Here is a 15,291-nt window from a genome sequence, read left to right as displayed (position 1 = left end):
TGTGCACTGCTGGCTGCTACCTGGTCAGTTCAAATTGTACCATCTCCTTTCATTAGCACATCGCCGACTGAGAATCTGAAAGGCCGTGACAAAATTCATTTGAGACGAGTGGGAGCAGATTGCCTGAAGCAGGTGCTATAAGGGAGATAAAACAAAAGCAGCACCTTTGTGAGGCTCGGTGTGCACATGGCTGCGTGTGTTTTCCATCTGTGTGTGTATGTGAGAGAATTCTCCCTGGTCTTCAAATTCTGTTCTTTTCCTTGCTGCGGTAAATGGGTAATGACACAAAAGTGCTTTTGACAAAAAAGGAAAGGTACCAGAGAGGAATCGGCCCAGCACACTCAGAGCATTTACAAGGCTGTGGTGAAATCTAAATATTATTTGAAGCGTGACTAAACAGGCCAACACCTTTCTGTGCAGAGGATGTGTGCTAGCTAACGCTGTTTGATTTGGTCTCTCCTTTATAATATCTTATCGCTGAGCAAAGGTGGCACCCACACTGCATCCTCGCCTTTTGTCCTCTATACGTTTCTTTATCTATTTGCATTCTCTATCAATACAAGTTTCTGCAGGGACGTGGAACATGTTGAAGCGGCTGTGAAGCACAAGCTTATGTTTAAAACGGAGATTCCACAGTTTGCAAACACGAGCGTTGTGCAAAGTTAGCATCAATATTTGAACAAGAACTTCACATCAACACTGCCTTGATCTTATGTGCAGAGGCCTTGAAATGCCCCCCGTCAAGCAAAACTTTGACATTTTCGATGCAGCACTGGTCTCGGGGCATTCGGGGCATTTTTTTCTTTAAATTTAAGGCAAGAAAAGAAATGAACAAAATACAAATGTAACAAAGTTAAAACAAGGCAGTGATCTGAATGGTGAAATCCCAAGGCACATTTTCATTCAAGGAGTCAAACTGGGACATGAAGACAAACCAACTGCTATCAGCAAGATCTGTGATGGACCTTTAACTCTACTTCTGATCCTTAACTCAAGTGACGGCTGGAAAACCATCCAAGGAAAAAAAAAAGACAGAAAGAAAGAGAGAAAGACAGAAAAGCCTTCACCGGGAAGTTGTAATAGGAAATTGCTCTTGGCAACTATTTGTTCAAGCACCAGATTTTTTTCGTCTTTATGCCAACCCAGTGAGCCCCCATTGGAAAACAGGGCAGGTCCCCCTAATGAGTAATCTATTTCAAAGCAGTCGTGTCTGGGCATGACAGTTTACTGAGAGGCTTGAAGAACTGGTAATTACCAGTGTTACGGGGCAATTAATGCATATTACACTGCGGCACTCATGGCGGTGACTGTCAGCTCCCCAATAAAAATGAGCACTCTTCAGCTAAAGGGTGACATTAATTGGGCCCTTAATGACTATGCAGAGGAACCAAGCCAAATAGGAACAAAACAGGGGACTCGCTCTGACACTAGCAGAGGGCTGGAAATTGGACTAAAAATGAGATTAATTGCTGTTTAGAAAAAAAAAAGGGGGAAAAATGTGGTGAGGGGAATGGGGAGAAAGAGGTTGGGAATTATAGGGTGCAAAGAGCAAGAACCGTTCATACAGATGACAATTCAATTAATTATTTTATATTGTATTTTCTATACCTTAAGAAGTGCAGACAGGCCTCAGGCCCATTTCAAGGGTTTTGTCTTGATATGGTGCTTATTGCATAAAGAGCTACATAAAAAAAACCTAAAGGCAGCTTCAGATTCCATATGTTCTCAATTTAATGAACATTATCTAAAAATTTCATTCAACCATTTGCACATAACACAAAGGGGGAGTAAACATAGCAGTCAGGATGTAAATGGGGGAAAAAAAAAAAACTCTTAAGAAGTAAATATTAAGCATTTCTGGGTTACACACTTTCCTATGAAATATAAGACCTTTAGTATGTCCTTTCACTTAAAAACAGTCTTAAAACCTTAAGCAGAGCTTTCATGAAAAATAAATCAAGTAAATCTACCAAATTGCAGGCCTTCCACCCACAGAAATGTTTGTTAAAAAGAGATCAAGGATATGGGGAAGACACGAAGTAATTCTGATTAATGTTGCTAAAGCTAGGCACGTACTGAGCACCACCTGAATATGCAAGCCCCAAATCATGAAAATATCAGCATGCAAAACATGCCGTCATTTGCATACATTTTTGATTTTGGATTTCCGTGCTATTTAAATATGCAGTTAGAAATAGTCCAGCACTGCCTCTTGCGCTGTCACGCTGCACACTCACACTGTCATTGGTCCTGATAGAACTCCTCGCTTCAAAGGGAGCTTTGCAATGGAGAAGAGAATGAGCAAATATTTGAATTGCAAAAACACATCATCTTCCAAGGGGAGAAAATTCAAGACAACTTTTTAGAGTTAAAGACACCCCCAACCCCCAGCAAGCTAACCCTCTGCATACGGCACAAAAAAAGTCAACATATTCATAGTGTAAGCACACTCCTCACTAATTTACCGTATCCAAATTTGCGTAATGGGATATGACATATTTTAGAGGGGATTGCGGGGAAAAAAAAAACTTTAATTTGAGGAGAGAACCATAAAATGTTTAAGCTGCTCCTGTATTTAACTGAAATCCACCATATAAATCCAGGTTCTCAGACAACCTGACATGGGTTTGATTACAGACTGAAGTGTAATTAGCCACTTCAGTTATCCTGTAGAAGGTTGGAGCGAGCAGCACCACCATCCTTGCTAGATATTTTAGCATAACTAAAGAGACCCTTGCATTCTACGGGAGTACCTTTCCTCTCAGGATTCAGCACAGCCAGTTTATAGCCATTTACATGCAAGCACTCCAGGAGAATCTCAGTCGCCTTCCAACTTTTGCAAAAGTTAGAGAGAAAGTGCAATAAATAATCTTCGTGACCAATCAATAATATGACTCAGAGCATATTTGGAAGTATGAGTTCCTCACTTGGTTGCCAGAATAAATAGAACATTTAAGCCAAAAGTTACAAGTCTAGAAATGAAGGCCATGAACAACATTAACGGTACTAAATACCCATCATCACTCAACACTCATCTCCTCTGTTTATGATTGCAAATGTATATACCACAGGCTGAGAACTACCTTGAATTTTAAATGAGGGAAAATGTAATAGTTTTACACACATGCTAAGAAAACAGAATACAAGGGGAATTTCTGTAAGTATGCCTCTATAAGTAAGACTATCAGATTGCTGGTGGAGAAAAAATTTGTCTACTTTTTTTTGTAATGTCTGCTTTAAACATAAGACGAATGATTGTGGATTCAGATTTCATACAATAATAAGAGGTTTGAATTAGATTTACAATATTAGCTATGTTTTAAATAGCAGTTTGAACCAGTAGTCACTGTTGCAAAATGCTACATTTTTGTGATCTCTTAACACGCAGTTAGCTTTAGCCACCCAAGTCCAACCCTCCTGTGGCCTCTACCTCTTGTGAGCTACAAACCTATGCGTAGACAACTTGGAGACAAGTTTGAACAGAAATCAAACCTGAATGACGGATAGCTTTACTACACAATGACCCCTGTCACTAAGTTCTTGCCCTAAATCAATGCTGGCGATAAGAGCCCTGCGCCAGTGCTCACCTTGGTATGTTCAGCAGCAGGCCTTATCTATGGCAGGAGGAAGTATGAGTAATAACTAAAGACAAGCTACGACAAAACCACTAACCCCACCTTGTCAAACATAATTTACAATGTATATCCCTTTACCTCCTCACCCCCACCCCCTACCTCCCACTGCTGTTAAAGAGTAATTATGGGAACCAAAGAGATTTGGGACTGAGTTTGGATGATTAGCCCATTATAGTATGCTGGGAGAGGTTTGAGTACAAGTCAGAGCAGAGCTCATATTTTCACAAGAAAAGTGAAAAAGTTAGGCTGCTGTAACTTTTGCTATTCTGTTGTACACTCATGGTTTCATTCACAAAAATATGAATAACACTCTTATATGTCAGCAGTGCCAGATCCATGTGAAGTGGCCAAACTCTGGTGATGTACACAGTGAGAGGCTAGAGGTTAAAGTTGAAAGAAAGGCTGACAGGAAGTCAACTTTATGAAGATTATAGCACTACAAACTCTGAGACCTTTCAATAGTTTTTCATTTGACTGTGTCTGATGAAGTATGTGTGCGAGACATAGAGAAAGACACAGAGCCAGGCAGGAGAGCAAGCATGCTTCCAGGCAGTTGCATCAAAATGGAGCCAGAGACCAAATATGACATCAAACATTGCAATTAGCTGACCCCTTTCTCCTAGAGTCACAGTTTGAAAAGCCGTGCCTTTAAAACCCTGATTAAAATATGTTTGCTCTCTCATTCAAAATGACATTTGACAAGGTTAGTAATATTTCAACTAACTGTAAAAACATTCTTGCAGACGTAATCCTTTTTTCCATCACTTTGCAGAGGCGCAGGTAACCTCCGAGCGAGTTTCCCATGAACTCAGTGCTAAAAATTTGAAAACAAAACGGCTGGGGGAAAGAAAAAAAAAGTTCAAAAGTTTCACTCGAGTGTGTTTTGTTTCACCCGGGCAGCTGAAGCTAAATGTTTTCTGATCATTATTCAGAGCATTTATCCCCTTTCTAATTCAAACCACAATGAGCATTTAAAACGCAGCCAGGGTTTTTTCACTTTATTCCCTCCGACCACGAACTCCATCCTTAGCAGGGACCCAAGGGGGTGAAGACTGTCAGCAGGTCTGAGAATAGAGTTCCTCAAACCGTTAAACCCCCTCATCACCAAATTAGGAGGTGTATTCTGGAGCTTAATGGTATGTCCAATGGAAAGTTGAATAAAAAGTTATGCAAGATGTAATTTAACGGTGCATGACAGTATATATTTTAATATAAACTGTATATGCAATTTTTTTTGCATGGGTTTAGAGAAGTACCAACTTTGGTTTGGAATCAACTTTGAGTCCAAGTTTTAAAAAAAGGAACGCAGTCAGAAAACTTAAGTAAACAAAAAGAAAACAGCGTCTGAGACAGTCATTGGTTCTGACAAAACAAGTGGGAGATAAGCAATGAAAAAAATGGGAAGAGATCAGAAATGGTCAAGCCAAAACTCTGTCTGAAGTTAACAGTTTTCAAATCCATTCCAATCGCAGGAGAAGAGAATGTGAAGTGTCGGGCTGGACAGTGAGCCAGCAGAGGCTTTGCTGCAGCTGCGCTCAAATGGAAGTGGCACTTTCTATCAGAGGCCTTTCACCAGACAGCTCTATTCTGCCCGTTCACTTTTAACCTCACAGACACATAACAAAAAGATACGAGTGGTCATTTAAGACGTGCACACTCGTCATTGAAGAGACAGATTCGGGGTTTAACATTGGGATAGACTCATGGTGCGAATGTGCCAACTGATAGAGATATCACTCAAAATGAGGAATAGATTTCTTTGACATCTCTGTGGCGGCCATTCAAAGGGGGTGGGGTCAAAGCCTCAAACTCTGTTAAGAGTTTAGATTTCACTTGTTCAGAAATATATGCCCCTGTTAACTTGCATCAGTCTAGAGGAAAAGGATTGCGTGCCATCTGTTTCGGCTTATGGTGAAAAATCACATCAACAAATGTTAAAGGATTTTTTTTCCAAAATCACATATAGACCACCTCAACGAAGTTTATTTCAAAACAGTCATAAAAAAACAAACACAGAACAGAAATACTGATACCATCAAAGATGTGGTGAAAAATATATAAGCAGAAATTTTCTTGTGTTCATTTTATTCTACACAGTTTTCATAAGAGCCAGCAGCCAGACGCATTTTTTTTCTTCCAATCGTTTATAGACCTGACAGAGTTTGTGCAGACAAATCTGCTGACCTGATAGATCCTGTACATTAACCCCAAGAATTGATGAGCGAAAGCAGAAGGTCAGCACTTGGACACAGGCTCCTCATGTGTCTTTGATTACACACTCCCACTAAAGGATAGGCAGGCAGAGATGTTTAAGCTATCAGGCAATCAGACCGCCGAGAGACGTGAAACTCAAACCAGAGACAGGAGAAGGAAAGGGCTGCCTGGGAACAAAGATGGGGGAAGAGGGTTCTGACGAAGCTCTTTAACAAATGCCAGGCCAGCGAGGGGAAAAACTCAAATGTGCTTATATCTCTTTCAGTGTTTCTGGCAACAATGCAAAGAAGTGAATTAATATAAAACATTGTTCTCAAAAATGAATATCTTTTCATATGGTATTTAAACTAAATTACTTTTGGTACATCAGTCACAATGACTGCTACTGGATGCAATCGGATATAGGATTTAAATATGAGAACAAGCAATTCAAATGTACTTTTGAAAAGAAATTAGGTCATATGACAAATGATAAAAAATAGAAATCTCTTCTTAACTGCAGTTGAGAATGCTTAGACTACATTTAAAATAGCATGGCTGCTTTTGAAGTCATTTGGAGGCCAACTAGTGTTTTTTTAAATATAATTTATTTTATTCTTTAAAATCCTTTCTGTTACTTGCTGCATTATCAGAGAAGAGTTTGTGAGATATAACGAAAACAGGAAGAACTTTGCCTCCTGGTTTAGAATATCAAAAGCTTTTTATAGGTATAAATCACCAAGAGCCTTTTGTCAGGATCTTTTTAACTTTCATACACACACAGATGAATGTGAGCCAGGAAAGCACTTAAAACTGCAGTACACACACACACACACACACACACACACACACACACACACACACACACACACACACACACACACACACACACACACACACACACACACACACACGTGTGTACTGTTTTGTGTGTGATCCGAATTCTGCTGGTAATATTAGTTACAGAAATCCAATCATTACTTGTTTGATTAAGCGAGAAAAAAAGATACAAAGCTAAAAGCGTGGAAGCTAAATAAGAGGCTGAAGTCAGAGTGGAGGGGAAAAGGAAACAAGAACGAGCGGGAAAAAACAACAACAATAAAAAACAAGGTTATGTGAGGGACAGTGTGTCTATAAAAAGAAGCCTACTGTCTAGGTTATCTATAAGGAACCACTTATCACAAGCGACCAGCTTCACACAGTGACTGATGGGCCTCTACAGACCACGAGTACCAGCACATTATCTGGTACACACAGTGCTGCTCTTTAAACACAAAAGACAGAAATATGAAGCATTGTTTCCTTGGTTGTCATTTGTTAAAAAATAATTCTTTTATTTTTGGACTGGAATAAAAAGCGTGTTTACCGTTTCCGTGCCAGCAAATACACAAAGACATTGCTGACCAACATAAATTAATGCTAAATTAGCCTAATTGAACCATTAATTTCTCGCCATGACCGATTTATAGCAGAACTCGTAGGTCTTTAAATGAAAAAACTAGACCAATATAACAGATACTACTCACACGTACTCGCATTATCGCTAGAACTTATCTAGATAGAAGTGAAGATATTTAGCACCTGTGAGTGTGCAGGCCTTTGTGTGATGCATATAAAGCATCATGCAATGTGTGACAAATCTATTTGTCCCGCTGTCAAGAAAATATTACTGCAGGTTTAACATCACATTGAGGGTAATGTAGATCTGAATGTCCTTTAGAGGTCAGACAGCCATTAAAATTCTCCTGTTAGACTGACTTTTACAAAAAGCCTTTCGATTCCTTGCCCACTAGTCTCTCTGTGCTTTTGACAAATGCTGCTGGCTTCTTCCTGGATTGAAACCCAGAAGGTCAATGTAGAGGAAAAAAGAAGGAGAAGAAGGCGGCGAGACTGAGAAAATGAGTGGGGGGAGGAGTGAGTCTTTTTAAGTGTGATGACATACATCGTGAAAACTGACAAAAAAATGTACGTTCATCTTCAAAAAGTTCCATACCAAAACAGGAATTCATGGAGCAGACATGCTTGCACCTCATTTTACTTCAGGCTTCCCTCTCCATCTCACAGTGTCACAGGCAAGCAGCAAGACAGGAGGAGGGGTATATATCGCTGGGGTGCCGCTTTCTGTCCTGCTCTTCGTTTATACACACAGCGCGATGTCAAAGCTGCTCTCACATTCAATGGTAAATGACAAATTTGGATAATGCACACATACAACCCTACCAACATAAATAGGAGACATGGGGCTTAACCAGAGCTAAATCCTGAGGCTGCCAGAGACCTGAGAGTGCGGATTACACCCCAGACGTCTTAAACAATGCACCCAAATGTGCATCCTTAAAAGTATGAAATCCTTGAAGCATCACGGCCGACTTGTCATTTACCATTAATATTCCAAGTAGCTTGCTCTGTGAGGGCTAGCATTGCACTTCTGTGGGCTGACGTTCCCCAAAACAAACACTTGCAAAGCCCTAAAGGAACCACCACTGTGGATGGCTATTTTTCTTGCTGTGGAATATTCTACGTGAGGATGTCATAACAAAGGAAACAATAAAAGAGGCCACGTTCCTGCACTGCATGGGGCATCCATAACTATAAATAGCAGGAAGGCTATGCAGAGACAGTTATGCTTTATCAGAAAAAACCCCACAAAACAACTAGAATTTTCTATTGATATTAAGTGCCCAAAACTACACAACAGAAGAAAAACTGTAAGCCAGAAAAAAAGCTCTTTCTTAAACATCACAAGAGAATAGATTAATTGAGAAACTAAAAGACTGCTGGCTGGTGCTATAATGAATCTATTCAAATATTGTTTCTGTCACTCTAGTGACTATCAGCTATTTATTAAAGGCTACTATTGCCATGGAGACTTTTTTATTTATTTATTTTTTACTCCTTTTCTTTGTCTTGCACATTTATGACAAGAACCTGAGGTAAGGTATGGCAGGGCACAGGTCTTGGAGGTGTCACACTGTCACCCCAGAAGCGCCAGTACCTGTCCTCAGGGATGGCCTTGTAATGTCCAGCCTCATTGAATCAGTGGCAGCCACGGCCTTTGGGCTCCCTCGCTCAGGTGACATCCCCTATCTGCTCTTCCTTTGTGATGTCCTAGATGCTGAGGCCTTTAATACTCTTATGCCACTGCATTAACTGGGACTATACGAGAAAACATGTGCAGAAGCACACAAGGTCAAAACATTATTTCTAAATATGAGCAGCTTCAGTCATATATAAACAGTTATTTAAGCGAACACAAACTACATTTATGGATCCAAATATCTAGAAGGAGGCCTTACATATTTTAAAGCTAAAAGTACCAGCTGATGAATTCAATAGGGCATATCAAACACCCACTGTAACATTACACTCCACTAATTAGGCATTCCTGTTATCAAGGCTTTAGAAAGTTCAACAAAAATGATGGACATGTCCATTAAAAATGGATGGCAATGTTCAATATCGTGAATCGAGAAATTAATTTGATGTCGCAAATGGATTGACATTCTGAGACTAACAGGCTTAATGCGCAATTTCATCTGTAAAACCTACAGCATGCAGCCCTTAATATAACTGGAAAAAGTTCACAAAGAACTGGAGATTTCTAATTGTGGCCCTGTCAACTAATATAAAACATCACAAAAATCTTAGGTCTGTCTATTTATGAGGTAATGTGTCAGCAAGCAGATTATTGATGTTATAGGAACGGTCTGGTGAGACTTTGGAATTATGACTTTCTCATTAGTTTTACCATTTCCTCCATCACAAAAGTGTAACAAAGGACGCACATAAGCAGATAACAATGGAGATCAATGAGTGCTTTTGGAGCATGAGAATTTTATGCTACTAATTGTGTGGGGACATAAATTATCAGCACTACAACAAGGCCTTCAAAATTACTGAAACAAAGGAGCCAGATGAAACATAATGCGTGTGTGTGCATTCAAGTCTCACTAAATTTGCAAGTGGTCAAGCCAGATGATGTATAATGGCAAACCCAAAAGTCTTAACCCCCATTTCATATGAGGGAGAAATGAGGCATACTGTCCCATTATTTTGCTATAAATCATTTTTTGTGGACGTCTGACAGCTTTTTATCAGATCTAACCTTTTCAAGCCTCCATTAAGAGTGCTAACATTTTCAACTCTGACACATTTGCAGTTTACGAATCGCACAGCTGATTTACTTTGGGAGGAGGGGAGCTGGCGTCCACGCTCATTGTCACACAGGCTGTTCATTGTGTTCGGCTGGGTGGAATATGGGAAAGGGAACGAAGGGAAAGAGCTGAAAAGTGATGAATGAGCTCTGAATTACACTTGTTTATACCCACATTTACATGTTTAATCTACTAAAACACGATAAAAAAGTTATTTTCTTGGTTGTTGCGTTTTCTGATTTACCTGATTGATTATTTTTGGTACACAAATGCTGCAATGAAGGCAATTAGCTACCTCAATGAACCTTAAAAGTCTGTCGGGTTAACAATAAGCATGCAATAAGGTTTCTGAGCCTGGATATATTGTAGTTTTGACAGTTTTCTGCTCTCCTGACAATAAGGACCAGTCATTAAACTTTAGCTATATCAAGTATAAAACCCTATTTAGTTTTTTTGTCCTTCATTCTAAAAAAAGTAGCCTTTACAAGGGGTTTCATAAGCAACGATAATTTTATATATTTTTTTTAAATTATCCAATTATGTCAACTATTATTCAGTCAAATGGTAAAAACCCAAATCTCTATTGCTACATAACTTAGGCAAATGTTTCAACAATATTTGAGTGCAAAAATAATCAAGAAGTCAGCAAATAATAATTATCTCCATGGTCTCTGGATTAAAGTATGAGATCACCTAGACAGACAAATGCATGAGCAGAATTTGAACTGCTGCTTGCAGAGTTATGGAAGGAACTTTGCCAAGCGTAATTGATATAAGTACACCATAATCAACTAGGGGCAGTTAAGGTGCTACCACATAAGAGTCCATATTTCATTACATGCTGTGTTTAACCTTATCCACTTCTCCTAAAACACACAAGAGGCTCATTATGTGTTTAATATTCACCAGCAGGTGAATAATTTTTATGCAACTCTGATAGTTGGGCGAGATGGATCACTCAATTATCTGAACATCCGTCAGAGCAGGGGGCTCACTGGCTCTGGAACGCCACCAGCTAAGATTGATGGCTGGAAGACACCAATAGCTGCTGTTTCACCATCTCATCCAGGCACTGGGCCTGAACACGCTGTCTGATTCTGCAGAAGACTGTCTTTTTCTCTCCATTTTTTTCCGTCCTCTCCCTTTTTTTCTTGGGAGCATTGTAGGTGAAGCGTCATTACCCCTCACTCCACTGAAGAGGGGTTCATTATGGGGTTACTGTGTTGGCAAGACTATTGTTTGGATGATAAATGCAGTTGGTGAGGGCTTTGGAGGGAAAATTAGTTATGTTTTTTCTATCCATCTACAAAAACACATCCTTACCCTGTAATGCTTGAGGGCAAGTGAAGAACAATTAACACAGTTCTGGGTAACCCAGCTCAGTTAAAGCAAAGAAGGAATTCATGAAAAATAAGCAAATCACTGGAAATGTCAATCAGAGGCAATGATGTAATTACAAACACTGGTGTGCCCTTCTTAGGGTGGTCAAAAAGGAAACTGAACAGTTAAGACTTTGAAATTGGACTGAGCAATAAAGGAATGGACAAATATTTCAAACATCAACCTTTTGGGGCCCATCATATAAACTGAGACCAACTAACGAGAGATGAAGTGAAAACTGAAGCCACTATCTAGCCCAAAGCGAATGAGTTCTTAAACCAAAAACGTGAGACATTATATCATGTATATGGAGTAGGGACTTACAGATAAAGATTTAAACAGCCCACACCTATGGCTGAATTCAACCTTCTTTTGGATCTCAACAAAGCACCTAATTCTGTACATGCTGCAGTACTAACACACGGTCAACATCACACATCCAGACCGACTAACAGAGGACTGTTATAACAATGTCTTTGTTGTTGTCACTGCTTAAACAAAAGTCTCCAAGACCGCATTTAACATGTTAACAGAATCAGAGGAAGAAAAAAAAAAAACAGCCTTGCTTGCTGGTAATGATACCGTTCTCTTTTCACCTGCTGCTCTTAACAGGTTATAGTTTTGTGTCATTGCATTTCCAAACACAAACATGAACATAAGGGACTACACTTGTACTTCAAATGATCATGCGTATGGTCTAACAGAAAGATTAGGGCACAATTTGAAATGTCAGTTGTAAATGTCAAATAAAATTTACAGGGGTGCTGAAAAAGGTGGGGTCTGACATTTTTTCTTTCTCTTTTTTTGACACAGAATGTTTGTCTGACTGGCTGCTGGCTGACGTGATAGGATCTACTTTGTCAGTTCCTTAATATACTTGGACACGGCTAGCCTTGTGAATATAAATGAAAGACACATATGGGCAAATATATAAGGCTCAGACTAACACAAACTATCCAACCAAGCTGTAAGTATTCCAGAAAGAATCAGAACACCACTGTGTCCTTGTCCAAATACTTTTAGACCTAATTCTATGAATACATCAAATCTCAAACTAATCTCATTATATCACATACTGCACACATTCTAATAAAACATACAGACACGAGAGAATCCTCCAACTGGTCACGGCAGATGGTTGCCCCTCCCAAGCCCGGTTTAAGTTTGTTTGTATTAAAAGGGAGTTTTTCCTTCTCGCCGTCACCAAGTGCTTGCTCAAAGGGGGCAGTTTACTTGTTGGGGTTTCTCTCTATTATTGTAGAGTCTTTACCTTACAATATAAAGCACCTTAAGGTGACAGTTGTTGAGTACTTTGTTACTCTGTGTTTTGAAAAGTGCCATACAAATAAAGTTATCATAATTCACTGAACACAGCATCAATGACGAGAACCTGCACCACCATGTCAGCTAACCATCAGTGGAGGATCAGGGCTATAGTGTGATATGGGAACCTGGTGTCAAGCAAGGCTAAGATGTGGACTCCACTTGTTTGTGTCCACTCTATTCAGGTTTTAAATTAAATATTAAATAGGTCAGTTTGTTCTACAGGTTATCATTTCTAAGATTCATTGAAAAATGTATTTACGCACATATACCTCTGTCCCGCCACCGTCAGGACCTGCTCCTGTCCAAAAGTTCTCATGCTATAGAGGCCAGGCATTAGTCACCCATTTCCTTGCTTCCCTTCCAACACAATGTGTTTATTCAACAAAACAATCAAGCTCACAGGCAGACCATTCAGGCTCTAAAGGTCTCAGAGAACATGAGTGAATGTGGAAGTAGTGTAATGTGCAGCTGTAGCATGTGGAATCCTGTGGTTAAAGTGGCCCTTGCCAGAGAGGAAGTGGTGAGCATTGGCAGACAGAGATATGAGTTCTTTTATACAACTGAGAATACCTGATCACAGTTTCTAGTGAAAAAGGAGAAGTTATAAAGAATATGCAAACTGATAAAATAACATTGGCAAATTTTTGATGGCCAATAAAGTAAACAAAACAGATAAAAAAGAGAGGGCTCACCTGTTCCAGTAGCTCCAGAATTGTTCATTGAGGTAGGTTTGATGGCTTTGATCATCTCCAAAAGAGGCTTTGCTCTCAATCCAGTGTACAATGTGTCCTTCCACAGCTTTTCATAAATAACAAAACACAGCAAATCTAAGAAAACTAGTTAGACGAGGTGATTTGTTTTGTTTGTTTCTTCAGTCATATACAAAAAACCCCAAAACTTTTTGACAATACAGATGCCTAAGGTTGAAGTGAGGTTGCATTCATAATGTAAATACTAACCAACTGGAACCTCCAGGATGATATCAGGTGTTTTGTCATAGCCCATAGTTCTCAGATGGTTTTCATCTATTGAAAATAAAAGTTTAGAAATGTTATGCTTGCTGTTTTGGAGTAACCTTCTATATGAACAATCAGTTACAGGCTGCTGATCTAACTGCTTTCACAAAGATGCTGGTAACAAACCGCTCAGCGTGAGCAAAGCAGAAAAACAGCAGTAGAGCACAGCCAGTGCAGTTAAACCATTATCTACATCTGCCACGTATTTGCTGTCACTGCACAAAATACTCTAAACTCCAGTTACAGTATTGCTCTCTTTGGCAGTGCTTTATAAAATATACAGAAAGGAGACAAGGCTGGCATTATAGTCTCTGCAAGCCTGACCCTTGCCTGCACAAGCTGTAGCCATTGTCCTTGACTTCTGGCGTGCTCTAGCCATTATCCCTCCAACACCTGATTTCTCCATTAAATCTCACTGACCAGGTCATTCAGTTCCAAAGGCCTGCCTCTTTGTCTTCAGCCAAGCTCAACTAATGGGGCATGGAAGAGAATTGTGGCTAGATGGAGGGTGGCGGTTAGTGCTGGTGAGGAGGTAGCATCAGCCACGGATGAAGAAAGAGAGCAGAGAGAGGTCACCAAGGCTACTAGAGGACTGTGGTAGATATCCAGGCATCCAAGATGTTGTAATGTCAGTGTAGAAATGTGTTTGTGTGTGTATAAGGATGGGAACCTCTGTACACACCCACTGGGCTGTTGACATTCTCATGTGGCTCGGATCGCCTTTTTTAGATCAGCTTTGATTAAAATTAATGGTCCATTCCTGCTGTTGGGTAGCTTATTTCCAATCCATTTATCAGATGGGGTGAGGCTGCTTCAGTGGCCCTCGTGGCCCTCGAACTCTGACAGCTTTAGAACAGTCTTCTGTACAGCCCTGAAGAAAGGTCAGCACTCCATGTCCAAATAAATGATACGGCCGTAATGACAGTGGGAATGATTCTTATTCTTCATCACTCATCTGACCTAGTAAATGATGATGGGATGGGGGTGATATAAGGATGGGGGGATTCTATAGTTCCATACCTTAACATTCCATCTTCGTTTAATTTGATCTGAATATGGTAATAGCATCAGAAAAGTAGATGATATTCAGAGAACAATCTGTTTGATTTTCTGTAAACATCAAATCCCCCAAAACAGCTTTATGCAGAGAGAAATATAAATAAATAAAAAATATTTGCAGTCAAAAATGTCCATATGGTTCCAATATGACTTATGAGTTGTTTTCGTTTTCATGTTAAAATGTAATGAGAAGGTCAAAGGATGGCTTACCCAGAAAGGAAAGGTTCTTCTCCTTCAGTTTTTCCCGGAGCAGCACTTCATGCTCATGGCCTATGGCGCTGAGAATCGAGTCAAGGATTCCAACAATACTACGATACATTTGACTTTTAAATTTAAATTCTCTGGAAACCAGAAAATTCAGTGCTCGACTACATGCACATGTTTAACATCAGTTACAGTTAAGAATCTGCTCTTCTCCATTATTGATTTACTATGCAAAGCGAAAGCCATTTCTCCGCATGCTAACATACAGTAAAGCATAATTAGAGTTTCGGGTCAAGTTAAATCTGCTTTCACAACAAATCTCTG

At 39.7% G+C, this 15,291-nt stretch overlaps 1 protein-coding gene across 4 annotated transcripts in view; it reads right to left on the bottom strand.

The window, feature by feature from the left end:
- The window catches only part of cdin1 (CDAN1 interacting nuclease 1), a 70,855-nt gene that overhangs the window by 30,976 nt on the left and 24,588 nt on the right, over positions 1 to 15,291 (bottom strand). For all 4 annotated transcript variants that reach the window (XM_085143454.1, XM_085143453.1, XM_085143452.1 and 1 more), the window contains exons 9-11: positions 14,974 to 15,041; positions 13,648 to 13,713; positions 13,381 to 13,486 (exon numbers count right to left, since the gene is read on the bottom strand). In XM_085143454.1, coding sequence (XP_084999580.1) covers positions 13,381 to 13,486; positions 13,648 to 13,713; positions 14,974 to 15,041 — 240 coding nt within the window. The remainder of the gene's footprint in view (positions 1 to 13,380; positions 13,487 to 13,647; positions 13,714 to 14,973; positions 15,042 to 15,291) is intronic.

Source organism: Neolamprologus multifasciatus, chromosome 19 (assembly GCF_963576455.1).
Source record: "Neolamprologus multifasciatus chromosome 19, fNeoMul1.2, whole genome shotgun sequence".
Classification (NCBI taxonomy): Eukaryota; Metazoa; Chordata; class Actinopteri; order Cichliformes; family Cichlidae; genus Neolamprologus; species Neolamprologus multifasciatus.
This window is presented reverse-complemented; position numbering and strand designations above follow the sequence as displayed.